We start from the raw sequence: 27,484 nt of genomic DNA on the forward strand, positions 1-27,484 counted from the left end.
GGCTGCAACAGAGATGATACAGGCATATTTAAAGGAATAGTTCACTCAAAAAAATTCTCTAATTTAAATTGTTCCGTATGATCCATTTTACCTGCTGGAGTGTATTAAATTGTTTACAAGTAGCTCCTTTATACCTATTTTGGCCTTTGAAATAGCTGATTTGGCTTGTGGTTTCCCAACCTATACTGGAAGTTTTGATACTGGAGTCTCAGCTATTAAATAGCCTAAGTAAACACAGCCGGCAGAAGAAATTAAACTCACAGTGGGGTACAGGATAGTTAAGCAATAAAGTTATAATTGTCCATTGTTCTATGTATTGAGCTTTAGTTTTCCAGACATTTCTAAGATAAGGAAGCAAGTCTGTGTACACAAAGTGATAACATAATGAGATCTGATATTACCTGAAGCTCAACCCATTGTAATAGGCTGTGGTTTAAAAAGCACAAAACCAGCTACTTCATATACACAAATTAACCTGAGAATGAAATTTCTCATAAATTTTATACTCTGCAGCTGGTATAACAAGTCATTGAAAATACATTAATATAAAAAAAAATTTACAGTGTACTGTCCCATTTCTGACACATGATCACTGTGACTGGCTGTCATATAGAGCACATGTCCATGGGGGTACTTTATAGACTGCATATCCAGCATATATTGCAAGATACCAGTATCTAGGCTCCATTTTAATGATACAAATCACTGCGGCTTGCTTTCACAGTGTATACACAGTAACAGTCAATAGAAATAGCCTTGCATGTAGGCATGTTGCAACATGCACAGCATGTATCTCACAATGAAAGCACGCTACTGACTTGCATGCAATCACTGGGGCATCCTATCCCTGCAATCGCTTGCAAGGGTGACATCCACAATGCTATTTCTGTGCTGCCTCACTGCGGAGGAATGCAGAAATAGCGCAGTCTCGCATCTGTCAGCAAGATCTTCGCTACCCCAGCCCAGGAAATGGTATGTACACTGTGCATTATTAGGGGGTTAAATACAAATGGATAGAAGCTGTGGGATTTGATAGAACAAATAAAGGGGATAGATAATATGTGCTCTCATGCCAACTTTACACATTTGACATTACTTGAGAATATTATAAAAACAAAAATAATTATACTCACCATTTGTCTGCAATGATCTTTCCAACACCTGTTCACTTTTTTTAAAAACAAAAAACTGTCAAGAGAATCTGTGCACTAATATGTGAGTTAAGGAAAAGCAAAATAAACTGCATACTTAATTTATTACACTAAAGAAAATTTGAAATATGTAACAGTGCATTTCAAAGTATACTTTTAAATAAAAAAAAAATAGCAACATGCCTAAAGTTGCAAAAATGTATCTAAAAAAAAAAATATATAAAGTTAAATTTTCTTATCATTTTTAGGTTTTAAGAGCCTTTTAAGCCAGAAATATTTATAATTGCAACTACTTGTCAATGAAAAATGTTATACTTGAACACTGAGCCACTCCTTTAAGGGGGGCGATTTATTACGTGCCCCTGTCCGCTGCAGCTTGCCTCTGGCTCTCTGAATTCTCCTGGAGGAATTCAGCATTGCACACCAGCGCTATTTTGCGCTCGCTTGCAATCCCGCCCCCTGCCATCGCTCAGCCATTCACGCGCGGGCAGGAGCGGTTAATCTCCCCGGGCAGAAAAGACCGGGGAGATTGAATTTCGCCAAAAAAAAAATCAAAATACAGCACTTAAAGTGACACTGAACCCAAAAATTTTCAGTCATGATTCAGATAGAGCATGAAATATTAAGTAACTTTCTAATTTACTCCTATTATCAATTTTTCTTCATTCTCTTGCTATCTTTATTTTAAAAGCAGGAATGTAAATCTTAGCAGCCAGCTCATTTTAGGTTCAGCACCATGGATAGCGCTTGCTTATTGGAAACTTACATTTACCCACCAATAAGCAAGCATAACCCAGGTTCTCAACCAAAAATGGGCCGGCTCCTATGCATCACATTCCTGCTTTTTAAATAAAGATAGCAAGAGAACGAAGAAAAATTGGGAATAGGAGTAAAATTAGAAAGTTGCTTAAAATTGCATGCTCTATCTAAATCATGAAAGAAAAAATGTGTATTTAGTGTCCCAAAAAAATAAATAAAAAAAATAAAAATAAAACACAAGACACCTCTTAGGACACCTATAATGTGTGTAGATGGATAATATACTTTTGGGGAACACAAAAAGAACAAAATAGCTAAAATTACTGAAGGCTTTGCAGACTATAAAAATGACCTAATAACCTACTAAAGACTAATTTATTTATATCAATATCTGTATATTTCTCTACAAAAATGATCAGATTTATGGTATGCAGTTAAAATACCGTTTCTGAAAAAAGGCACTATTACTGCATTGTTATCAAGTTACTTCTAGCACTTATACTCTAGTTTTAGTGGGCTGTAAAATTGTAAAAACATACACTAGGTTATTATTGCAATTCGTTTAAATGGGATTTTTAGACATTTGTATTCATTTTTCAGCATTTTTATAACCAGCATAGAACCATCAGTACTTTTGGTTATTGCTAGTATTCTATTTGTTTACCATCTAAATAATAATTATTTGAGTCCAAGAGGTCCCTTGTCTTTCAATGTTATTAAAGTGTATTCTTTTGATAGTTATACCCGAGATATTTGTGTAAGTTCTAAATTTCTTTTGCAAAAAGCTGAATTAGGCTAAAATTTTGTTTTTTTCCCCTGAATTTCCCTTGCAAAAATGTGCTTAAAAAGGGCACAGTAATCAAAACTTTCATGATTGAGATAGAGAATATGCAGTTTTACTGGTTATCAAATTTGCTTATACACTTGGTATGATTTGTTAAAGAGCATATCTAAGTAGGCTCAGGAACAGCAATGCACTACTGAGAGAAAGCTGCACATATATGCCTCTTGTCATTGGCTCCCCCGATGTGTTCAGTTAGGCCCCAGTAATGCAATGCTGCTCCTAAGCCTGCCTAGGCTTACTCTCCAAAAAGGACCTTTAAGAGAACAAAGCAAATTTTAAAATAGATATAAATTGGAAAGTTGTATAAAACTATATGCGCTAACTGAACCATAAAAGTTTTATTTAGATTTCACTGTCGCTTTATATATATGGCTGTCACACAATCTGTAGCAGAAGTGTTGGATGTTATTTAAATCAAGAGCATTTTCATTTATAAACCACATAAATGCACTATAGGAGGTGCAAGTCTTGATCATTTCTGCATGGGCTCTAAAACTGCAAATCATGTAAAGTTACATTGCAAGGATTTCCCCATTGAATGCAAACTTACAGGGTCTCACTGCTTGCAGACAAAAGGATATTCTTTGAACTGATGTATCTGGGCCTTCATATGTTCTTCACAAACTTGACGAAGTTGTTTGTAAAGTGTTGGAGAAACCTTATACGAACATAAATTTTCAACTGCCTACAGAAAGCAAGAGAAAATAAACAAGTTATATTTTTAAAGGGACAGTATACACTCATTTTCATATAACTGCATGTAATAGACACTACTATAAAGAATAAGATGCAGATACTGATATAAAAATCCTGTATAAAACTGTTTAAAAACTTACTTAGAAGCTCTCTGTTTAGCTCTGTTGAAAAGGTAGCTGGAAAGCCCACTGCAAGTGAGAAATAAGACACTCCCCCTCCCCCCTTCTTTTACATATGAAAAGACCCTTTACACAAACAGGAACAAGTTGGAGTAGGTATATGACGGTATTCTCATAAAACTTTGGGGCTTGGTTAGGAGTCTGAAAATCAGAGCAATGTTATTTAAAAATAAGCAAAACTATACATTTAAAAAAAAAAAAAAAACTTTATGGGCTATATAAATAGATCATCTACAAAACATTTATGCAAAGAAAAAAAAATGAGTGTATAATGTCCCTTTAATTAAGTTATCTTATCCAGGGGGAAAAACTAAATGCAATAAAAACTACAGGTGCATTGGCACTCTATTAACCCTGAAAACATGCAAAAAGAAGCACGACGTAAAGAAATGTCCTTTTCCTGGCTCCTTTCCTTAGGTAACATTTACCGAGATCAGTTCCTCTAAGAGGGGGAGAGGGGCAGAGGTCTTGCACAAAAACTGAAATGATGAGGGGGTTACCATGAAATGAAACCTGTCACGATTATCCAAATCTTCAACCTTATTGTGCTGGTGTATTCAACAAAACAAAAACAGGGTTGGTAGAAATTTGCAAAATAAAGTTAAAGATAAAGAGCAAATTCTGATTGGTTTCAATACATAGCTAAAACTACTACATTGTGCCTCAACACATAGTAGCTTCTGAATAGAAAATGGCCACCGAGAGGATTTGGATACCTACAGTAGCCAAGAAGAGGAGGATCCGACATCAGACTCCTTTGGGTTTGTGGATTACCATTTCGTTTTGTAGATTACATCGGATCAAGAAAATAGTGTAGGAGGTTTATATTGCGATGGGGTTGTGGTGAATACATTAGTGTAAGTAGGACATGAATATTATATCTAAAGAAGCTGTGGGTATATTATACATGTATAAACAATGTTTTATTTATGTGTATTTAATAGTAATTCTATATTTTAAGTAGGGTGGCTAAAAATCAATTATTTACACATACACACACACACACATATATATATAATTATTATTTTATGTAAATTTGATTATTTTTTTTTTTTTAAATAAAATGTTTGGAGTTTTTTTTGAGGAAAAAAAAATCTATCTATCTAAAAGATAGCTTTCTATTTAAGATACACTGTAATCCAAAGGTTATTCATCCAGGAATATACTTTATAGCATAAGGCTTAATATTCATGGCTTCAATGTTTATTTTTTTGTAAATTAATTCCATGAATCCATTCACAATGCTATGCTCACCCAGAGGTTTCAGTAAGATTATTTTGGACATTTTTTTTCTATCTAGAAGGTATTATCACATATTCTTGGTTTGGTAGTCCTTGTTTTAATTTCTTTTTTAAATGAAGATTTTGCATTAGTGATATTATTATGTCATAGAAGACATCAGCCATGACTATCTAGTTTTACCTAAGAGCACAGTTAAAAAAAAATAATAAAAAAAGAAACAAACTTATGGACAGATTAGGGATAGTATGAACATTACAATAATATTAAAGGGACAGTCTACAATAAAATAGTTATTGTTTAAAGGGACACTCAGGTTTTATTAAATTTTCATTATTCAGATACAGCATGTAATTTTAAACAACTTTCCAATTTACTTCCATTAAAAAAAAAAATGTGCACAGTCTTTTATATTTACACTTTTTTTGAGTCACCAGCTCCTACTGAGCATGTGCAAGAACTCAGACTATACATATATGCATTTGTGATTGGCTGATTGCTATCACATGGTACAGGGGGAGTGGAAATATACATAAACTTTGAAATGTGTTAGAAAAGAATCTACTAATTTGAAATTCAGACTAAATGCTATTGTATTGTCTTTTAATCTTGCATTTGTTGATTATGCAAATCTGCTGTGTTTACTGGTCCTTTAAAAAGATAGACAATGCCTTTACTACCCATTCCCTAGCTTTGCACAACCAACATTGATATATTAATATACTTTATAACATTTAAACCTCTAAATGTCTGCCTGTTTCTAAGCCACTATAGACAGCCTCTTTTCAAATGCTTTATTTATTTGCTTTTCACAACAGGAGACTGCTAGTTAATATGGGCCATATAGATAACATGGTGTTCACGCCCGAGGAGTTATTTAAGAGAGCACAAAACAGTACTACATGCAAGTCAATAGATAATAAATACAAAGTCATGTGATCAGGGGGCAGAAGATGCTTAGATAAAAGGTAATCACAGAGGTAATCACAGAGGTAAAAAGTATATTAATATAACAGTGTTGGTTGTGCAAAACTGGGGAATGGGTAATAAAGGGATTATCTATCTTTTAAAACAATAACAATTCTATTGTAGACTGTCCTTTTAAGAAAGGTTGCAAGTCCCATAGTGTTTCCTGGCATCGTGTCTCTCTTCTTTAGGGGTCATATAACATTATATCCATTACCCCCCATAGAAAAGATCAACAAATCAAGTTTATACAATAGATACTTGAGATTAAAGACAACCAAAGACTTTTTGGATATATAAGATGCAGTCTTAATATCCCAAAGGTCTTAATGCCAATATGGACCTTGCTGCATTCGACTCATGTTTAATAAAATAAAAATTCACATGGATTAATCTCCATCACTATTTTAACACTGCTAATGATCACATACAAACCATTTTACATTACCTGTATTTCTAGATTAGAAATGGTTAATTTAGGTCCTTTGTGATTGGCTATATAAGGGTTTTTACACAATGTTTTCTCAGTTGATTTTTATGCCTGATGAAACAGCCTAGGGACTTAGAAACATGTTGCATATTAACTCAGTTGTGTTGTTTTAGTAAGTCTTGATTTCTCTTACATTGGTGTATCCAGTCCACGGATTCATCCTTACTTCTGGGATATTCTCAATCCCTACAGGAAGTGGCAAAGAGAGTTTGTAGTTTTGTATTTCTTCAATCAAAAGTTTGTTATTTTAAAATAGTGCCGGTTTGTACTATTTTCTCTGAGGCAGAAAATGATGAAGATTTCTGCTGAGAGGAATACGATTTTAACACCTTGTAACTAAAATCCATTGCTGTTCCCACGCAGGACTATTGAGTACAAGAGAACTTCAGTTGAGGGGAACCGTTTGCAGGCTTAACTGCTATAAGGTATGTTCAGTCAATATTTTCTAGTCAAGACTTAGTAATGCTGGAAGACTGACAGAATCCCCATGCGGGGAAGGTAAGCCATATTCTGAGACTTAGTATAGAAGGAAGGCTTATTGAAAGGGCTCAATACACTGGTGGACACTGTTAAGGGGCAATCGATTATTTTCTAAGATAATCTGACATTATACAAGTTTTATATTGCATTTAAAACACTTTTTGGGGTTTTATTCCGCATGGCATATATTTAGACACCTATTTTGGCTTGGGAAGGCCCCACAAACTCCTGAGGGAAGATGGAGGGGGCCTGAATTTCGCGCCTCAGTTACGCAGTTGATTTTACAAACAGCTTCATGCAGATACATGTGAAGGGTCCAAAGATTACTTGAGGACTTCAGAGAGGCTTATTTTCGATCAAAACTAATCCCCAAGGAAGGTAGGACCACAGCTAAGGCTGTGGCATGGTTAATTTGCTCCGGTTTGGGCAGTAGGGGGTTAATTGACTTGAAATTTACTATGCAATCATTTCAAAGCATTAGAATCATATGGTGAAAATTTCATAAAGATTGGATGATTTTTGGAGGTTTAGTAAAAAAGTATGCGCTTTTTATTATTTAAAAGGCACAGTACTGTTTTGTCAAAAATTTTATTTTACTGTATTTTGAGTGCTGTCTAAGTCTGTTTAACATGTCTGAGCCTATAGATAGACCTTGTTCTATGTGTTTAAAAGCCATTGCGGTCCCCCCTTTACATTTGTGTTTAAGGTGTGCTAACATATCCAAATATTTTATAGACCATGCAGTGACACTTAAAAATGTGGCCCAAGATGATTCTTTAACGGAAGGTAATGAGGATAGCCCTCCTTCCTCTCCCCATTTCTCGACACCAGTTACGCCCGCGCAAGCGATGCCTAGTACCTCTAGCGCATTGGCCCCTATTACATTGCAACAATTAGCAACAGTCATGGATAATTCTCTTGCAGCATTTCTATCCAAACTGCCTGTTTGTTCTTAAAACTGAGCTATCACGCTTTTTAGGAAAGAGGATGAGCAATCAGAAGTTTTGGATAATTTATCTGTTGTACCCTCACAACCCTCTGACGTGGCGGTGAGGGATGTACTGTCTGAGGGAGAAATTTGTGACGCAGGTAAATTTTCTCAGCGGGCAGAATCAGATTTCTTAGTGTTTAAATTTAAGCTGGAACACCTCCGCGTACTGCTTAAGGAGGTTTTAGCTATGCTGGATGATTGTGACCCTATGGTGGTCCCAGAAAAATTGTGTAAAATGGACAAATTTTTAAAAGTCCCTGTATACACTGATGCGTTTCCGATCCCTAAGAGGGTGGTGGATATTGTGACTAGGGAGTGGGAGAGACCAGGCGTACCTTTTGTCCCCCCCCCCCCCCTATCTTTAAGAAAATGTTCCCCATAACTGACCCCAGGCGGGACGCGTGGCAGGCGTCCCTAAGGCAGAGGGAGCAGTTTCAACACTAGCTAAGCGCACAACTATACCAATAGAAGACAGTTGTGTTTTCAAAGATCCTATGGATAACAAATTAGAAGGGTTACTAAAGAAAATATTTGTTCAACAAGGTATCCTTCTTCAACCAATTGCCTGCACTATTCCTGTAACTACTGCAGCGGCTTTTTGGTTGAGGCGCTGGAGGACTCGCTCCAGAGGGAGACTTCATATGACGAAGTCATGGATAGAATTCATGCTCTAAAGCTGGTTAATTCCTTTCATTACAGATGCCGCTTTACAATTAACTAAATTAGCGGCAAAAAATTCTGGTTTTGCCATTGTGGCGCGAAGAGCGCTCTGGCTCAAATCATGGTCAGCTAATGTGTCGTCCAAATCAAAATTACTTAATATTCCTTTCAAGGGAAAGAAATTTTTTCAGATATCACTGTGGGAAAGGGCCATGCCCTTCCACAAGATAGACCTTTTAAAGCTTAAAACAAGGCTAATTTGCGCTCGTTTCGCAACTTCAGGAGTGGACCTGCTTCATCCTCTGCAACCGCAAAGCAAGAGGGTAACGTTTCCCAGCCCAAAGCAACATGAAAGCCTTTGCATGGCTGGAACAAGGGTTAACAGGCCAAGAAGCCTGCTGCTGCTGCCAAGACAGCATGAAAGGGTAGCCCCCGCTCCGGGACCGGATCTAGTAGGGGGCAGACTTTCTCTCTTTGCTCAGGCTTGGGCAAGAGATGTTCCAGATCCCTGGGCATTAGAAATTGTTGCTCAAGGGTATCTTCTAGAATTCAAAGACTCTCCCCCAAGGGGAAGGTTCCACATTTCTTGTTTGTCTTCAGACCAGACAAAGAAACAGGCGTTCTTACGCTGTGTAGAAGATCTTCTAAAGATGGGAGTGATACACCCAGTTCCAACTGCAGAGCAAGGACTGGGTTTTTACTCAAACCTGTTTGTAGTTCCCAAAAAGGAAGGAACTTTCAGGCCAATCCTGGATTTAAAAATCCTAAACAAATTCCTCAGAGTTCCATCATTCAAAATGGAAACCATTCGGACAATCTTACCATTGATCCAGGAAGATCAACATATGACTACTGTGGATTTAAAGGATGCGTACCTACATATTCCTATCCACAAAGATCTCCATCAGTTCCTAAGGTTCGCCTTTCTGGACAAGAATTTTCACAAAGGTGCTAGGGTCCATTCTAGAGGTACTAAGACCGCGGGGCATTGCAGTAGCACCTTATCTGGACGACATATTAATTCAGGCGTCGTCTTTTCAAAGAGCCAAGGCTCATACAGAAATAGTTCTGGCCTTTCTAAGGTCTCACGGGTGGAAGGTGAACATCGAAAAAAGTTCTCTGTCCCCGCTCACAAGGGTTCCCTTCCTGGGAACGCTAATAGACTCGGTAGAAATGAAAATATTTCTGACGGAGGTCAGGAAGCTAAAACTTTTAACTACTTGCCGAGTTCTTCATTCTGTTCCTCGGCCTTCTGTGACTCAGTGCATGGAGGTAATCGGGTTAATGGTTGCGGCAATGGACGTTGTTCCCTTTGCCAGAATTCATCTCAGACCACTGCAGCTGTGCATGCTCAGACTGTGGAATATGCAGATTGTCTCCTTAGATACAAATGGACCAGAAAACCAGAGATTATCTTCTCTGGTGGTTGTCTCAGGATCACCTGTCTCAGGGAATGTGCTTCCGCAGATCAGAGTGGATCATTGTCACGACCGATTCCAGTCTGTTAGGCTGGGGTGCGGTCTGGGACTCCCTGAAAGCTCAGGGCCTATGGTCTCGGGAAGAGTCTCTTCTCCCGATAAACATTTTGGAACAGAGAGCAATATTCAACACGCTCCAGGCATGGCCTCAACTAGCGGAGGCCAGGTTCATCAGGTTTCAGTCAGACATCACGACTGTAGCGTACATCAATCATCAGGGAGGAACAAAGAGTTCCCTAGCGATGAAGGAAGTATCCAAGATCATCAAATGGGCGGAAGATCACTCCTGCCATCTATCTGCAATTCACATCCCAGGAATAGACAACTGGGAGGCGGATTTTCTGAGTCGTCAGACTTTTCACCCGGGGGAGTGGGAACTCCTTCCAGAGGTTTTTGCTCAGCTTACCCAGCTATGGGGTATTCCAGAGTTGGATCTGATGGCGTCCCGTCAGAACTCCAAACTTTCTCCTTACGGATCCAGGTCCAGGGACCCCAAGGCGGCATTGATAGATGCTCTAGTAGCGCCGTGGTCCTTCAATCTGGCTTATGTTTTTCCACCGTTTCCCCTTCTCCCTCGTCTGGTAGCCAGAATCAAACAGGAGAAGGCTTCGGTAATTTTGATAGCGCCTGCGTGGCCACGCAGGACTTGGTATGCAGACCTAGTGGACTTGTCATCTGTTCCACCATGGACACTGCCATCGAGGCAGGATCTTCTAATTCAAGGTCCATTCAAGCATCCAAATCTAGTTCTCTGCAACTGACTGCTTGGAGATTGAACGCTTAATTCTATCTAAGCGTGGGTTCTCTGGATCAGTTATAGATACTTTGATCCAGGCTAGAAAACCTGTCACCAGGAAAATTTACCATAAGATATGGCGGAAATATCTTTGTTGGTGTGAATCCAAGGGTTACTAGGATTTTGTCATTTCTCCAAGAAGGATTGGAGAAAGGATTGTCAGCTAGTTCCTTAAAGGGACAGATATCTGCTCTGTCTATTCTGTTACACAGGCGTCTGGCGGAAGTACCAGACGTTCAAGCGTTTGCATAGGCTTTAGTCAGAATCAAGCCTGTCTATAAACCTGTGGCTTCTCCATGGAGTCTAAATTTAGTTCTTTCAGTCCTTCAAGGGGTTCCGTTTGAACCTTTACATTCCATAGATATTAAGTGATTATCTTGGAAAGTTTTGTTTTTGGTAACTATTTCTTCTGCTCGAAGAGTTACAGAATTGTCTGCTTTGCAGTGTAATTCACCCAATCTGGTGTTTCATGCAGATAAGGTTGTTTTGCGTACAAAACCTGGTTTCCTTCCGAAAGTGGTTTCTAATAAGAATATTAACCAGGAAATCATTGTTCCTTCTCTGTGTCCTATTTCAGTTTCTAAGAAGGAACGGCTGTTACACAATCTTGATGTGGTTCGTGCTTTAAAATTCTATTTAAAAGCAACTAAAGATTTCAGACACACGTCATCCTTGTTTGTCGTCTATTCTGGTAAGAGGAGAGGTCAAAAAGCTATTGCTTCCTCTCTTTCCTTTTGGCTGAAAAGCATTATCCGATTGACTTATGAGACTGCTGGACAGCAGCCTCCTGAACGAATTACAGCTCTTTGCACCAGAGCTGTGGCTTCCACATGGGCTTTCAAGAACGAGGCTTCTGTGGAACAGATTTGTAAAGCAGCGACTTGGTCTTCACTGCATGCTTTTGCCAAATTTTACAAATTCGATACTTTTGCTTCTTCGGAGGCTATTTTTTTGGGAGAAAGGTTTTGCAAGTAGTGGTGCCTTCCGTTTAGGTTACCTGACTTGTTCCCTCCCTTCATCCGTGTCCTAAAGCTTTGGTATTGGTTCCCACAAGTAAGGATGAATCCGTGGACTGGATACACCAATGTAAGAGAAAACAGAATTTATGCTTACCTGATACATTTCTTTCTCTTACGGTGTATCCAGTCCACGGCCTGCCCTGGCAATTAAGTCAGGTTCAAATTTATTTTTTGTAAAACTAGTCACCACTGCACACTATGGTTCTCCTTTTTCTCCTAACCGTGGGGGGGCGGAGCCTGAGGGGAGCTATATGGACAGCTCTGCTGTGTGCTCTCTTTGCCACTTCCTGTAGGGATTGAGAATAAGTAAACAAATAAGGATGAATCCGTGGACTGGATACACCGTAAGAGAAAGAAATTTATCAGGTAAGCTTAAATTCTGTTTTTAGCACTTTTTACTAATAATGAGCCCATTATATTTTGGTTATATCACTGCTGGCGACTCTGATTATCCCTGTGGGGTGCTGATTATCCCTGTGGGGTGCCTGGCTCTGATCAGTTGGGCCAACCTACTAGGGCATTACTGTTACATCCCTAGTTGCTGTCATGTAGTTCTTTTGTGTCACTGAGGTGCAACTTGGCAGCAACTTATTGCCACTTTGTCCAGACACCTACGTTGAAGTATTGCTAACACAAGATGATTCTGAGTGAGATTAACATATCTGAAATAACCTTTTAGATTTTTTTTTATTTTTTTTTAATACATTAAATAACATTTAAATGGGCTGAACCTCCAGGGCCAACATGACCAATTACAAACACAAAGTTATACCTATCTTATTTAATATATATATTATTTTACACCATATACACAAAAACCCATACTAAGGACCTGATTATCAAAAAATCAACAGGCTGGAGATAAATCTTGAAAAATCTATAGGATTTTTTTTAGACCTTATATTGTAATGTTGGAGTCTCTCACTTACAGGACCCTACATAGAGAAAGAAAACATCGCTAAAGCTAAAATGTGCATTTCTAAAATTGAGGGAACTCGCAATACTGATGAGAATTCTTAGATCTGCTGACTTGAGTGGAGAACTTTAGATCATCAAGCTCTTTATAGAGAAACATTGAAAATTATATATACATACACATATACACACACATACTACCTCTAAATGGGAGTGTAATTTCTTCTATTATTATTATGTTAGACTGCTGCTATTTTACATAAAATGAATAATAATAATAATAATAATAATAATAATAATAATATGTCCCTTTAAGCCCAGTTGGTTAAAATGTTCCATATCATATATAAAATAGATATGTGCATTAGTATCATACTTGAGAATCCAAATGCGGAGGTAGGTTGCTGTTCGTGCCGTTTGTCTCTTTTCAGAGCTAGATGTATTCTTGTGAACGATCACCACACTAAGATTTGTGCAAATCCAGCTATTCGTGTGGTGAGCTTTCACAACAATAAATTCGACTCTGAAAAGAGACAAGCGGCATGAGCAGCCGCCTACTTCTGCATTCGTATCCCCATGCACAGATCTAGTATAAAATCACACATGCAAACACAATGTAACATACCTGGTAAAGTTCCTCAAGGTTGTATTTTATGGATGTACTACTTTCTATTGCACTCACTGCTTCATGGAGCTTCTGCCATGCATCCTGGGTGTAGTTGTCGGGGAGTTTTGGCTTATCTGTAATACCACATAGGGGTCAGTGCACCACCACTATTTTGCTTACATTAAACTAAGGATTTTGAAACAAACACACTTAGTAAATCAATGTCCATAGCTTAATAGATCAAGAACAAAAATATATGGAGAGTTGTACAGTTTTAGCAAATCTAGCCAGCTGTCATACATTATCTCATAATATTAGTCTTTTCATAAAGCCGAAAGGCAAAACGCACAGCGGGCCCTACGGTCTGTGTACCAGCCAGAATTATTCTCAACATTTTTAATAGAAATGATCTAGTTTTTGTTATATGGATTAGGCATTTATTAGTAAATTGACCGCACAGACTCAAACAGTTTTAACAATTATCTTCCGTGCCTCAGACACTAGATAGTGACCATCCCATAAATACAGGTCTAGTGTATTGTGCATAGGGATCATTTGTCATGTGGTGGTCGTGATAAAAAGGACACACATAGGTCATTACCGGTTCCATTACCATCTATATGTGTTGGATTGATATTGCATAATGGAGATTCTTAACATTATCGATTTAATGGTCAGGTCTTATTTCTCAAGTATGAGATTTATTTATTTATTTTTTTAAATGTTTTTTTTTGTTTGTTTGTTTTTTTAAATGTTAATTTTTGGAGTGTTCCAAATTCATGCTTAAAGTAAATGTAAATTTTCATGAATAGTGAATACTATTAAAAGCAGGGGCACTTTCATTCATGAAAGTTTAAATTGCACCGTATTTTGAAAAATACTTACCTTTATCTTCTGCAAAGCCGGATCAGCGATCCCCGCTCGCTTTTTCCTGCTGTATTTACACAGCAATGACGAAACCGGCTTCCTCCAATCATGGCGTGGCCTCACGAGATGGACCCTCTGGGGGGGAAACCATGATTGGAGGAAGTCGGTTTAGTCATTCGCGATGTATGTACCGAGGACCTGCGGGCGGGGCATCGCAGCTCCGGCTTTGCAGAAGATAAAGGTAAGTATTTTTCAAAATACGCTGCAACGTAAACTTTCATGAATAAAAGTGCCCCTGTTTTTATTAGTATTTTTAAAAACAGGGCACTGATTCATGAAAGTTAACCTTCCCTTTATAAAATATTTTTGAGTGTTGGTTAAAAGATGCTTCTTTCTTTTCTTGAATTTATATTCAAGATTTAAAAAGGACCATCTAGTCAAAATAAAAACTTTCATGATTCAGATAGGGCATGCAATTTTAAACAACTTTCCAATTTATTTTTATTATCAAATTTGCTATGTTCTTTTGGTATTCTTTGTTGAACGCTAAACCTACATAGGCTCATATGCTAATTTCCAAGCTGTTAAAGGCCGCCTCTTATCTCAGAATATTTTCACGTTTTTTAGACATTGCTAGTGCATGTATTCCATAAAAAAAATATTGTGTATACTCCCGTGGAGTTATTTATAAGTCAGCACCGATTGGCTCAGATTCAAATCTGCCAAAAGAACTGAGATAAGGAGGCAGTCAAGTAAAGAGGTAACAAAGTAAATTAATATAACTGTGTTGGTTATGCAAAACAGGGGAATGGGTAATAAAAGGGATTATCTATCTTTTTAAATAATACAAATTCTGGAGTAGACTGTCCCTTTAAAGAAGCAAGCATATTAACATAAAAAGGACACTAAAGGATCTTGAAAAACAAATTAAAAACTTTTAGGATTCAGATACAGCATGTAATCTTAAAACACTTAAATTCACATATTACTTTGTTTTCTTGGTATAGTCTGTTGAAAAGCATGTGCATATCCTTAGTAGCTGCATTGCACAATTGGGAGCAAACTGGTGATTGGTGGATACACAAATATGCCGCTTGTCATTGGCTCACCAGATGTGTTCAGTTAGCTCTCAGTAGTGCATTGTTGCTTTGTAGTGGACTTTAACTATGTGTATAATCCCTTTGCTCTAACATATTAGAGCAACTTATTTTTGTATTCCTTTAATAACCAATTAATGCAAAAATGTAATTAGATCATACAAGCTAACTGACTGTTCCTCCAGTACTTGCCAAATGCCAAGCATTCAAGTATTATGCGGACAAAACAATGAAAACAAGTTAAAAAAAAACTCATTACAAAGGGACAGTAAAGTAAACATTTTGCTTTGGGGTTCAGACAGAGCATGCAATTTTAAATCATTTTTAAACTTGTTCCTATGATCTAATTTGCTTTGTTCTTTTGGTATGCTTTGTTAAAAAGAATACTTATATAGGCTTAGGAGCAGCAATGAACTGCTGGGAGCTAGATGCCGATTGGTGGCAACACATACATGCCTCCTGCACCTCGGTTTCAAGTTAAACGTATATATATATATATATATATTTGTTGGGATAACCCCATCTGCAGGTCAGACTAAAGAAAAAAAAAAAAAGGCAAATGAGCATGTAAAATACTTGTGATGGGTCAGCAGCAATTTATCTCTACTTCCACTAAGAAACACCAGTTTGAAACACCTCCTAGAACACCAGTCTCTCCTCTTGAGAAAAGGTTCTGCAATCTGCGATTTCCCTGTGCCAACAAATTCAAATCACCCGGCTCCCCTGCGTGACAAAGTTGAGTCGGAACTTAACAAAATGTGTAGTTACTTTTGTCCACATAGGACTTCTATAGTTCTCTTGTCACAGAGCAGTGGTTCTGGATGGTTTGAATTTGCTGGCTTGGGGAAATGGCAGATTAAAGAAAGTTTTCAAGAGGAGAGACTGCTGTACATCCATGTTTCAACCTGGTGTTTCTTAGAGGAAGTATTGAAAATTTGTTAGTGACCCGCCATAAGTATTTTACATACTTATTTGCCTTTTTATTTTGTGTCAGAGTGGGGTTATCCAAATAAATGTATGATTTTGACATGAAATGAAGGTGCACTTCTCTAGGGTTTTGCTCTGGTGTTACAGGGAATTCATTTGAAGAGAAGCGGCTATAACCGTTGTCACATGGCATTTTAATAAAATGTTATATTGCAATACACTACATGATATAAAAGTTTTGTTAAATTTACACTTTGTGCTTTGTATTTTACACTTCAGATTGGGTCCTTCCAGTATTATTACATTTAAACTTTGATCCAGCAGTGATTTTACTAATTCTAATTGTGTTTTGAAAGTTTGTATTACTTTAAAGTGATGGTAAATCAACGTGTTTAAATCACTAAAAATGAAGGGGAGTTTCATTCATCAAACGTGTAAAAAAAAAAAAAAAAAAAGTGTTAAATTCCCCCTTTATAGGCCGTTGCACAACGCTAAATTCAGCGGCTCCGGCCACCCACAGCATAACAATCTCCTTCAATGAGGCGACGTTTGCACCTCTGAACCAATAACGGTGCGTATCAACTGACAGGTTTTTGTATGCACGCACCGTTATTGGTTCAGAGGTGCAAGAGGAACCTCATTCATAGAAGATTGTTGTGCCATGGGTGGCTGGAGCCGCTGAATTTAGCGTTGTACAACGGCACAGGAAGGGTACGTTTAGAACCCTTTTTAACACTGTTGATGAATGAAACTCGCCTTCATTTTTAATGATGGCAAATCCTAGCGTTTGTTAAACGCTTAGATTTACCATCACTTTAACAAATTAGGATCTGTATCTTTTACAAATTACAGTGCACTTTGTATTTTCCCTTTTGTAAAATAAAACACAGCTACAGGAAGTGGAAAGGACAGCGGGAGTTACCTGGGCTAAACAGAGGAGTTCCCAGAGTATGTCTGAAGCCCTCTCACAATTCTTGTGAAATTGTGTAAGCATTTTAAACAATCTAGTCTCACTTAATTATTTTGCCAGCTGTATGCAGGTGAAATTCTCTCACAATACACTTTAACTGACAGAAAAGGAACATATTAAACCAATGGCAAAAGCAAGTTAAATTGTAGTGAAAACATTTCAGTTTAATTCATATTTGCTGCAAATAGACTTTATATCAGCCCCAGAAATCTTCCAGTTAACTTCTCTATCCCCTGTAAATTTCTGTATCCCAGAGAGCCTCGTTACTTTCTATAAAAGGCATCTTTCATCACTCTGGGTCTTCCAAGCTCTGCCATTTTTCTTATATAAGTCAGTGAGTTCAGCCCGTGTGAAGTCTGCACTAAAATATCTCTCCAAACTAGAGACTCTTTTCTCAGAACAATAGAAAGTAATAGCTAAGAAACTGAAGCCGTTTTATTTAAATAGAATACAAAGTGCAATGTAATTTTTTAAAAGGTACACATAAATATGCAATTATGATCTTAATTTGTTAACGTTACACAGAAACGGTCAAAGCATAATCAAAGTTTGTAAAATCACAATCCTAAATACAATCTAAAAGAAACTGAAGTGTAAAGAAATATAAAAAACAAAGCACAAAGTGTACATGCAGCAGAACTCTCATGCCAATCAGCACTATATTGCACTGGCCTTGTCTCTCCTTCACAGATGGAAATGCATGGAACGCCACTTGGAGAAGTATAGCAAAATCTGCCTTTTTAGATTTTCACTAGGGATCTTGCAGTGCTAGCGGACCATTTTATATAATTTCGTCTGAGCAAAGAGGTTTATAATCAGCAGCCCATAGGTGCCCTCCTATTATTACTGGTTGTAATATACTATATGTAGGTATAGGTATCTGTTTTAATTTCTGTACAGCACTATACCGCATATAACCTTTTTGCTTCTATCTGAATCATGAAAGAAAAATTTGGGGATTCATGAATGCCCCTTTAGGTATCCTCAAACTGTAGTATTCTTAAAAATAAAAATGGTTTCACATTTATTTATACATAATCAGAATACAATTTTATTTTGAATGCTCTACACATCTCAGTCTAATAACACAATCCTCAGGAAAAATTATGTTTTTTTTTTAGATAAGCTATGATGGAAAAATACTTGAAGGTAAATGAGACATGCAGAGGTTTAAGCTGATGAGTGTATATACACATTCTGTGAGCCTTGAATGCTTCTGAGATAAGGCTGTGACACACCGCAAGCGGAGCGGTGCAGCGTGTACATGCGGCTGTGCGCGCTCAGTGTGTCCTGCCTTTTCATCTCTGAGCACTCTGCTGCGTCAGGTCGTGTAGCTAAACACTCAGAGATGAAATAATTGAACTTCAGAAGCAATGCAACGCGGTGTGAAGCAGCTGCTTTGCCTCGCATCACTTGTATCACAGCCTTTAAGGCTGTGACACACTGCAAGCGATGCGGCGCTAGGCAAAGCAGCTGCTTCGCACCTCATCGCTTCTGAAGTTCAGATATTAAAGGCTGTGACACACTGCAAGCGATGCGGCGTGAGGCAAAGCAGCTGCTTCGCACAACATCGCTTCTGAAGTTCAGATATTAAAGGCTGTGACACACTGCAAGCAATGCGGCGCTAGGCAAAGCAGCTGCTTCGCACCTCATCGCTTCTGAAGTTCAGATATTAAAGGCTGTGACACACTGTAAGCGATGCGGCGCTAGGCAAAGCAGCTGCTTCGCACCTCATCGCTTCTGAAGTTCAGATATTAATATCTGAACTTCAGAAGCGATGTGGTGCGAAGAAGCTGCTTTGCCTCGCGCTGCATCGCTTGCAGTGTGTCACAGCCTTTAATATCTGAACTTCAGAAGCGATGCGAAGCAGCTGCTTTGCCTCACGCTGCATCGCTTGCAGTGTGTCACAGCCTTTAATATCTGAACTTCAGAAGCGATGCGAAGCAGCCGCTTTGCCTCGCATCGCTTGTATCACAGCCTATAATATCTGAACTTCAGAAGCGATGTTGTGCGAAGCAGCTGCTTTGCCTCGCGCCGCATTGCTTGCAGTGTGTCACAGCCTATAATATCTGAACTTCAGAAGCGATGCAGTGCGAAGCAGCTGCTTTGCCTCACGCCGCATCGCTTGCAGTGTGTCACAGCCTTTAATATCTGAACTTCAGAAGCGATGCGAAGCAGCCGCTTTGCCTCGCATCGCTTGTATCACAGCCTATAATATCTGAACTTCAGAAGCGATGTTGTGCGAAGCAGCTGCTTTGCCTCGCGCCGCATTGCTTGCAGTGTGTCACAGCCTTTAATATCTGAACTTCAGAAGCGATGTTGTGCGAAGCAGCTGCTTTGCCTCACGACGCATCGCTTGCAGTGTGTCACAGCCTTTAATATCTGAACTTCAGAAGCGATGTTGTGCGAAGCAGCTGCTTTGCCTCACGACGCATCGCTTGCAGTGTGTCACAGCCTTTAATTTACCACTGGAGGAGTTTTATTTTCCTTTAGTGATAACCAGGAAACCTAGCTTGCGCCCCCTTGTGGGTGTGTCTGATATAACTGACAACTTAGGAGCTGCAGCTTTTGACTGACCCAGTATTAACAATTAATAATTTAATAACATTATAATATGCTTTGCTATATTGAAAGCAAATAAATCAGGACTTTTAAATGTGCATTTATATTTCATGGCAATGCAAACCATTTGATGATTTTCTTTATCATTGGCGACAAAAACCACACGCACACACCAACTTACCTTTAAAATTTTTAATGACTAATTTTCTGGAAGCTGCAGGTTTGCTGGTCAGTGGTGAGGGTTTAGTAAGTCCATTAGTGTGAACAGAAACGGAGAAGTTGTTTTTTCGTTGAGCTTCTTGGGCCATGACAATGCAAGATGTGAAGAATGAAGTCCTGATAAATGTTCAAGCAACAAACATACTTGCTCAAGTCTTAATCATCAAATGCAAACCTAGGTGTACAAAGGAAGAGAGGTATAACAACAGCAAGAAAAAAATAGTTACACTAATCTGAGGCCAATTACAATTCTTTAGAACAACTTATGTATGTATCTTGAAAATCCCATTTGCAGTTTACGAGTTTTTTTGTAGATAAAACATTTGATAAACTTTTCTCAAGGATTGTTATCGACCGCTCTGTTACTTATTCATGTGCCATGAGGTGCTACTGGTATCTAATGTATTTCCCAAATAAAATGTCAGGAATAACGAATAACTGTGTCAAGCCATGGAAAGCGCAAGTGATTCACTAATGAAGCACCACATCAGTAATAATAAACAAGCCTTTTCTCAGATTACAAACACGCATATCCCACTTAGGGTGTTGCAGCTGACAATTCAGAAAAATGTGATCCTCTTATTTTTTACCTGTAAGCTCACACTAAACTGAGCATTTTAAAAAGGGACATTAAAGGGCCATAATACCCAAATGTTTAAACACTTGAAAGTGATGCAGTATAGCTGTAAAAAGCTGACTAGAAAATATCACCTGAACATCTCTATGTAAAAAAGAAAGATATTTTACCTCAAAAGTTCCTCAGTAGCCACCTCCCATTGTAAAGGATTTCTAAGCAGCATTTTAGTGTGTCTGTCCTAGGACAGCTTAGGGGATGAGCCTCATGCACTCTCATATTATTTCACCAATCAGGTAAAGGAAGCTTACTATGAAATCTCATGAGATCACAGTAAAAGAGTTCATGACCTCAGCACTGCTGATGCTGATTGGCTGCTGTTCATTTCTTCATATTTTTTTTTTATTTTTTTTACCTGCAGCTGGGAGCAGCTGAGTATAACTTTTTACACAGAACTTACTCTGCTGAGCTGAGCTGAGGAGATTGTGAGGTAAAATATCTTTCTTTTTTACATATTTTCCTGTCAGCTTTTTATAGTTATACTGCATCAGTTTCAAGTGATTTACCATATGAGTATTATGTCCCTTTAAACACGAAATAAATGCTAGGTAGAATTATACATTTTAAAAGACAAGATTAATCTGATAATAAAGTTTTATTAGCCGTTTAAATATTGACAAAATAAGTGTAAAGCTTTAGTGTCAATAAAACAAGGGGGGGGGGCTGTAACTTAGGTTACATTCTCTGCTGTGGCCAATTAGGGACAGTTATAAATAGGTCACTAGAGTGAGCAGCCAATGGCTGTGTGGAATATAACAGTGTTCTGCACTTTCATTTCTAACAGGAACTGAAAAGCTCACAACTTCAGAATGGAATTACAGAAAAAAGGGGACAAAATAAATAATGAAAGTATATTGCAGAGTTATTGGTTTCCTATATATGATTTTTAATTTTACATTACCATCTCAAAGTGTTTAATGTCCCTTTAAAGCTCAATGACTTATCAAATATTAAAATGTAGAATATATGTTTTTCATCATTTTATCCCAAAACAATAAGGAGCATACACATACATTTTTTCTATAGTGGTGATGAAGTACTATTTGAAATGGTTTTCATGTCCAAAATACTTCCTAGGTACAAACAAACAAAGAAGAGAGTATCTACACAATGTAAAAACAAATGAGGGATGGAACTTCAATGTATTATATTAAATGGAAAGGTAAAATACAGACTTACTAAAATTGGGAGAACTTAGCATCTCCATTTTAAAATCATATGTGTATATATACAAAATAATAAAGTGTTAAAAGAATTTAAAGGGAAACAAACACCAGAAGTTTTCTTTCATAATTCAGTTTTAAACAAATTTCCAGTTTACTTCTATAATCAGATTTGCTTTATAATCTTGTTACGCTTTGTTGAAAAATCAGTGAAGCACTTCTGGGAACTAACTGAACGCACTGGGTGAGCCAATAACGAGGCATTTATGTGCAGCCACCAATCAACTGCTAGCTCCCAATAGTGTGTTGCTATTCCTAATCCTACCTAGATATGCATTTCAATAAAGGATAGTAAGTGTTCAAAGCAAGTTTGATAACAAAAGTAAAATCAGAGAGTTATTTAACCCTTTCGTGACTGGGTTAAAGTGTCTACATCGGAACAACGGTTTTCAATTATTATTCAATTATTGGATCGCGTCTGGGAGGCGTCCCTACAACCCTAGGAACGCCCTTCAGACCGCGATCAAATCCTGGAAGCACAGTAGGCTTCAGAACAGCTGTTGGCTATGACGTTCTATTCCGTCATAGTGGCTCTAAAGCCCAGTGTAATTATGACGGAACAGAGCGGCATAACGGCATTAAAAGGTTAAAAATGCATGTTCTAGCTGACTGGTTTTCAAACCTTTGCTCAGGCCTCCCCAACAAGTCAGATTTTAAGGATTACCTTGGGTGAGAGCAGGTAAAATATTATATTATGTCACCTGTGCTCTAGTTCAGATATCTTAAACATCTAGCCTGTTAGGGTGGCCTGAAATTGCATTGATTTTTATATTGTAAATAACAACATGGATCCATGTTTCTACTATTCGTTTATATTTTAAACATATCATTTTTATCTGCATAATATTGTTTTATTTCTGTATAGCACTTTTAATATCTGTATCCATTTTGAATAAATGTATAACTTTTAGTCACCTTAGCCTTTTTGTTTAGCCCTCTTCACTCATCCTATACTTACCTGTTAGGGGGTTTAATGTCCCTTTAACATAGTTAGCAGGGTTTGCAATTCTCAAATAGACAACTTAAAAGTATAGTGATTATATTTATCCTATCTCCACTAGCTGTTGGCAATTAGAGTTAAATGTTAATGAGACTGTGCACTTCTCTAGGAAATCCCTGTGTAGTAAGTCAGGCACACAACAGCACATTTACATACACAGAAAGTAGAACAAGCACTGTTTTAAGAGAAATAAATGTACATTGCAATGGCCATTATAGTCATAATATTACATGCTCAAATTTGTTAGAGCATGCCATTTTAATACTAGCAACCCTGTAACTCTGTGTTTAACCCCCTGCAAAGGTGTTGTACACAAAGCAAGAGTATTGCTCCAGACCTGCAGAGCACTGCCAGTCCCAAGCAGACACTGCCACTGATCCAATAAGAAGTGTTAGTTACACAGCTGGAAGGACACAGGAATACTCATTAAAAATCAGCAGTCCTGCTCTATGAAATAAGGGGTCTCACATTTGCCTATTTATTGGATGGGGCATCATAGGGGATCTCAACACCTGATGTTGTAGCATATGCCTATGGTTCTGTAAAGTGATCACTGTTGCCATGGTAGCCACTAAGGCATGTGACCCCTCTTTCCAGAAAAGGGGCCTCTTGCCCATTGTAGGGATTCGTTTGAATGCTAGGGTCTGTTTTAAAGGCCACAGAGCAGTAAAAGGCACCTAGCATACACATGTTTGCCATTTCTTACAGAACAATTTGGAAGCCGGGTGGAGGCAGAGAAATACTTTGCAGTATCATAAGAGTTTCTGTTATTTATAAGTGTTTCTTAAGCTGTGCACAGCATAAATTAATTACATACTGTAACATAAGATGATTTAATAATAATTTGTGCAACAAACATTAAAAAAAAAAAAAAAAAAAAACATTACCTAATAGCATCATTTTAACTGTGTGGTCAATGAAATCAGCTGGTGTCTTGCCCATTTAAATAAGTTCTGGGGAGAACATTGGACTCTGAAAATACTTTCATTTAAAAATGGGAGAAGGAAAATACAATGCAAGTTGCAAGAATTTGTTTATATTTGGAGACTAAGAGGCACTTGGTATACTACCAATGCTAAAATGAGGTGACTGACATAGCTGAGGAGCTTAGATTTGTAGGTATATATTTCATTTTTTGCCTTTAAGTATTAAGGGACCTTAATCAATTTATTGTAGGAGATATAACATTTACAGAATATAATAATGTAAAATATGCGTTAGAAGTAAATTATTGTAAATGTTCCATGCAATGGCTTTACCATATACCATTATTCTCAGGGCAGCAGACATACATCCTAGTCTAATCTTTTTACTCCAGGGGTAAAGGGTTTCTAAAAATACATTTTATTACAAAATAGTTAAAATGACAAACATGCAGGGATACAAGGGATACAAGGGATACAAGGGATACAAGGGATACAAGGGATACAAGGGATACAAGGGATACAAGGGATACAAGGGACCCCCCCCCCCCCCCCTTATGTGTTTTTGTTTTGTGCTGCTCTAGCGCTTAGAGGGACATAAAACAAGTTGGGATAGAGACAAAATATAATAATATGTACTTTAATTACTTTACCTGCAAATTTATACTGCAATGCACAGCCATTAACCCTTTCTTTTTAGTTTTCGAATTGTACAGATCCAACTCCCAACACACACATATCCTTCTATGGCTGCATCTATATCTACATTTGGTAGCGGCTAGATTCCATCCCTCTAAAGGACCCTGTGACATCACAGCAGTCACGTGACTGACGTGATCACATGGTACAGAGAGTTGAGGAAGCAGAGGGGCGGGAGACTCAAATCAATAGGTCTGTAACTACTGTTTTACCTCTTCAGCTGTGTGCTTGGTCAGAAGTTATCTGTGCTTATGCTGGACTGACATTGAAGGGACATTAATATGTGTTTTTGAGAAGCTGAGATCCTGATTAGAGGCTGCTTGATAACAGACAGAGATTTGTAGATTGTTATTTTTAAACTCTGAATAATGGGAACCTCATCTGTGCCTTGGATTTGTGCTAGAAACATGAAGATCTGGGTGTGGGAAAATATTGCACACTAACCCCAACATTTGTTTTTTATCTTAATTTTTGTATTATTTATTTTGTAGGAGAGAAGCTGTTATCTGTTACTGCAGATGAGCAATGGGAAACCACTAAGATAAGTAAAACTGAACTTTGTATGTTTGTGGGGGTTTCAGTCATTACATAGTGACATTCAGCTAGAATTGTTAAGCTGTATATTTTAAACTTGCATAAAGAGGGAAGAGTTAATTAGTGTACATTGTTAATATAACTACCTTCTTTATGTATTGGTAATGTTACTCACTACACTATGATTGACACCAAGGGATTGTGGAAGGGAATGGGTTAATAGCTGTTCTGTGTATGACTGATGGGGAAGAGTTAATGATAGTATTCTGTGTTACTGGTATGAATGGGCATTATTCTCTCTCTCTGTGTGCCTGACTCCTTGTGTATGTCCCTTTCTCTGAGTCAGACACAGAACAACAGAGACACAAAGTGTACCTGTCGTGTGTCTCTCTCTGTCTGTTTCTCCCTCTCTCTTTTCTTGCGCTCTCTCACTCTTTTCATACTTTCACAGTCTCTCTGTTACTCTTTTTTTTTCTCTCTCTCACTTTCTCTGTCTCTTTCTGTCTCTGTCACTCTTGCTGTCTCTCTCTTTGTCATTTTCTGTCTGTCACTTATGCTGCCTCTCACTCCGTCACTCTCTCTTGCTTTCTCTCTTTTGCTGTCACTCAAGCTTTTTCTCTCTCACTGTTACTGTCACTGTCTTGTTCTGTCTCTCTCGCTCTCTCTCTTGCTGTCACACTATCTCTGTCTCTATTTTTCTTACTGTCTGTCACTGTCTCTTTCTTTCTGTTACTGTCACTTTCTTGCTGTCGCACGCTGTCTCTATCTTTCTCGTTGTCTCTCTCTCCCTATCATACTTGCTCTCGTGCTGTAACACTTTCCCTCTCACCCTCTGTCTTTCTCTCGCTGTCACTATTGTGCTTTTTCTCTTTTCTGTCTCACTGTAACCCTCTCTTTCGCAGTCTCTCGCTTTCTTCCTGTCACACTTGCTCTCTTGCTGTCTGTCTTTTTCTCTCTTTTGCTGTCAGTTTCTCTCGCTGTCTCACTTGCTGTCTCTCTTGTTGGCACTCTTTCACAGGCTTTTTCTCTTTTGCAGTCACTTTCTCTTTGTCTTTTGCTTTCACACACTCTGACACTCTGTATCGATCTCTGACACTCACTTGCTGTCTCTCGCTTTCTTGCTCTCTCTCCCTGTGACTTGCGGTCACTCTCTCTAACTCTTGCTTGCTGTCACTCTTTCTGTGACTCTGCCTCTAACTTTATTGCGCTCTCTCTCTCTCTCGCTGTGTCTCTCTCTTGCTGTCCCACTCTGTCTCTATCTTTCTTGCTGTCTGTCTCTCTGTCATTGTCAACCTCTCTCTGACTTTTTTCTCTTTCACTCTCTCTGTCACTAGCTGTCTCTCTTGCTGTCATATTCTTTTGGTCACTCTCTGCCTCATGCTATCGCTGTCTCTCTCTTGCTGTCACATTCTTTCTATCACACTCTCTCTTGCTGTCACATTCTTTCTGTCGCTCTATCTTGATTTCTCTCACATTTTTTCTCCCTTTCTTTTGCTGTCTTACTCTCTCTTGCCTTCACATCATCTATTGGTCTCTCTCTCTTTCTCTCTCTCTCTCTCTTTCGCTCTCTCTTTCGCTCTCTCTTTCTCTGTCTCTTTCTCTCTCATCACACTCTATCTTCTTTTTATTCTGTCTCTCTAGTGCCCCTCATTTGCTTATGCCTGTCGCATTTCCCTTTTCAGATTGTATTGGGTGGTGGATCATGTAAATAAGTTTGTGGGTGGTTGGGTTGCAGGGTCATATGAAGTGTAAGTATGGAGGGTAGGTAATAGAGTCATAACTTTTTTTTTTTCACAGATCTAAAGAAGATGCTAAACTGGGTCTTATGTGTATGATATATATATATATATATATATATATATATATATATATATATATATATATATATATATATATATATATATATATATATATATATATATATATATATATATATATATATATATATATATATATATATATATATATATATATATAATCTCTATCAGCAATTTAGCCAAACGTGTGCAAGTTTAACAGGACCTTGACACTTAGGAGCAGCCCAATGATACACCCACTGAAAATCCTGATGACATTTGTGTTCCTGTTCTACCTTGTTGAAGCTAATTTGAGTCTAATCTCCAGTGTCATTTGAGACTCGCTGTAGCGTTCCCTCGGGATAACGGCAGTATGTACTGAGTGGTGATATGGTCTCCTCTCCTAGTGGGTGTTTGCTCATTTGAGACTCACTGTAGCATTACCACATTCCCAGACATTCTCATGATAACAGTATTACAGATACAGTATTGAGATAGGTGACGTGAGACTTAGTGTAACATTGTTGTATACACAATCTCAGGATAACTGCATTATTGAGATAGGGGACATATGAGACTTATTGTAACATTGTTGTATACACAATCTCAGGATAATTACAGTATTTTACAGGTAAATGACAGAAATAAAGGCACAGTTAATAATCACTGTATATAATAATGCTTTAAACAATGCTTAACTAAACATTATCGGTTAGATTACAAGTGGAGCACTAAATATCTCTTGCTCGCAGTAAGTAATACC

General features: G+C 38.0%; 1 protein-coding gene across 1 annotated transcript in view; it reads right to left on the reverse strand.

The window, feature by feature from the left end:
• Positions 1-24,481, reverse strand: part of CUL4A (cullin 4A) — a 433,228-nt gene extending 408,747 nt beyond the window's left edge. Inside the window, 5 exon segments of the mRNA XM_053707765.1 lie at positions 1,134-1,202; positions 3,335-3,439; positions 13,289-13,404; positions 19,875-20,087; positions 24,346-24,481. Coding sequence (XP_053563740.1) covers positions 1,134-1,202; positions 3,335-3,439; positions 13,289-13,404; positions 19,875-20,001 — 417 coding nt within the window. The 5' untranslated portion in view covers positions 20,002-20,087; positions 24,346-24,481.
• Between the last annotated feature and the right edge of the window lie 3,003 nt (positions 24,482-27,484).

The sequence above is a fragment of the Bombina bombina genome, chromosome 3 (assembly GCF_027579735.1).
Source record: "Bombina bombina isolate aBomBom1 chromosome 3, aBomBom1.pri, whole genome shotgun sequence".
NCBI classification, from domain to species: Eukaryota; Metazoa; Chordata; class Amphibia; order Anura; family Bombinatoridae; genus Bombina; species Bombina bombina.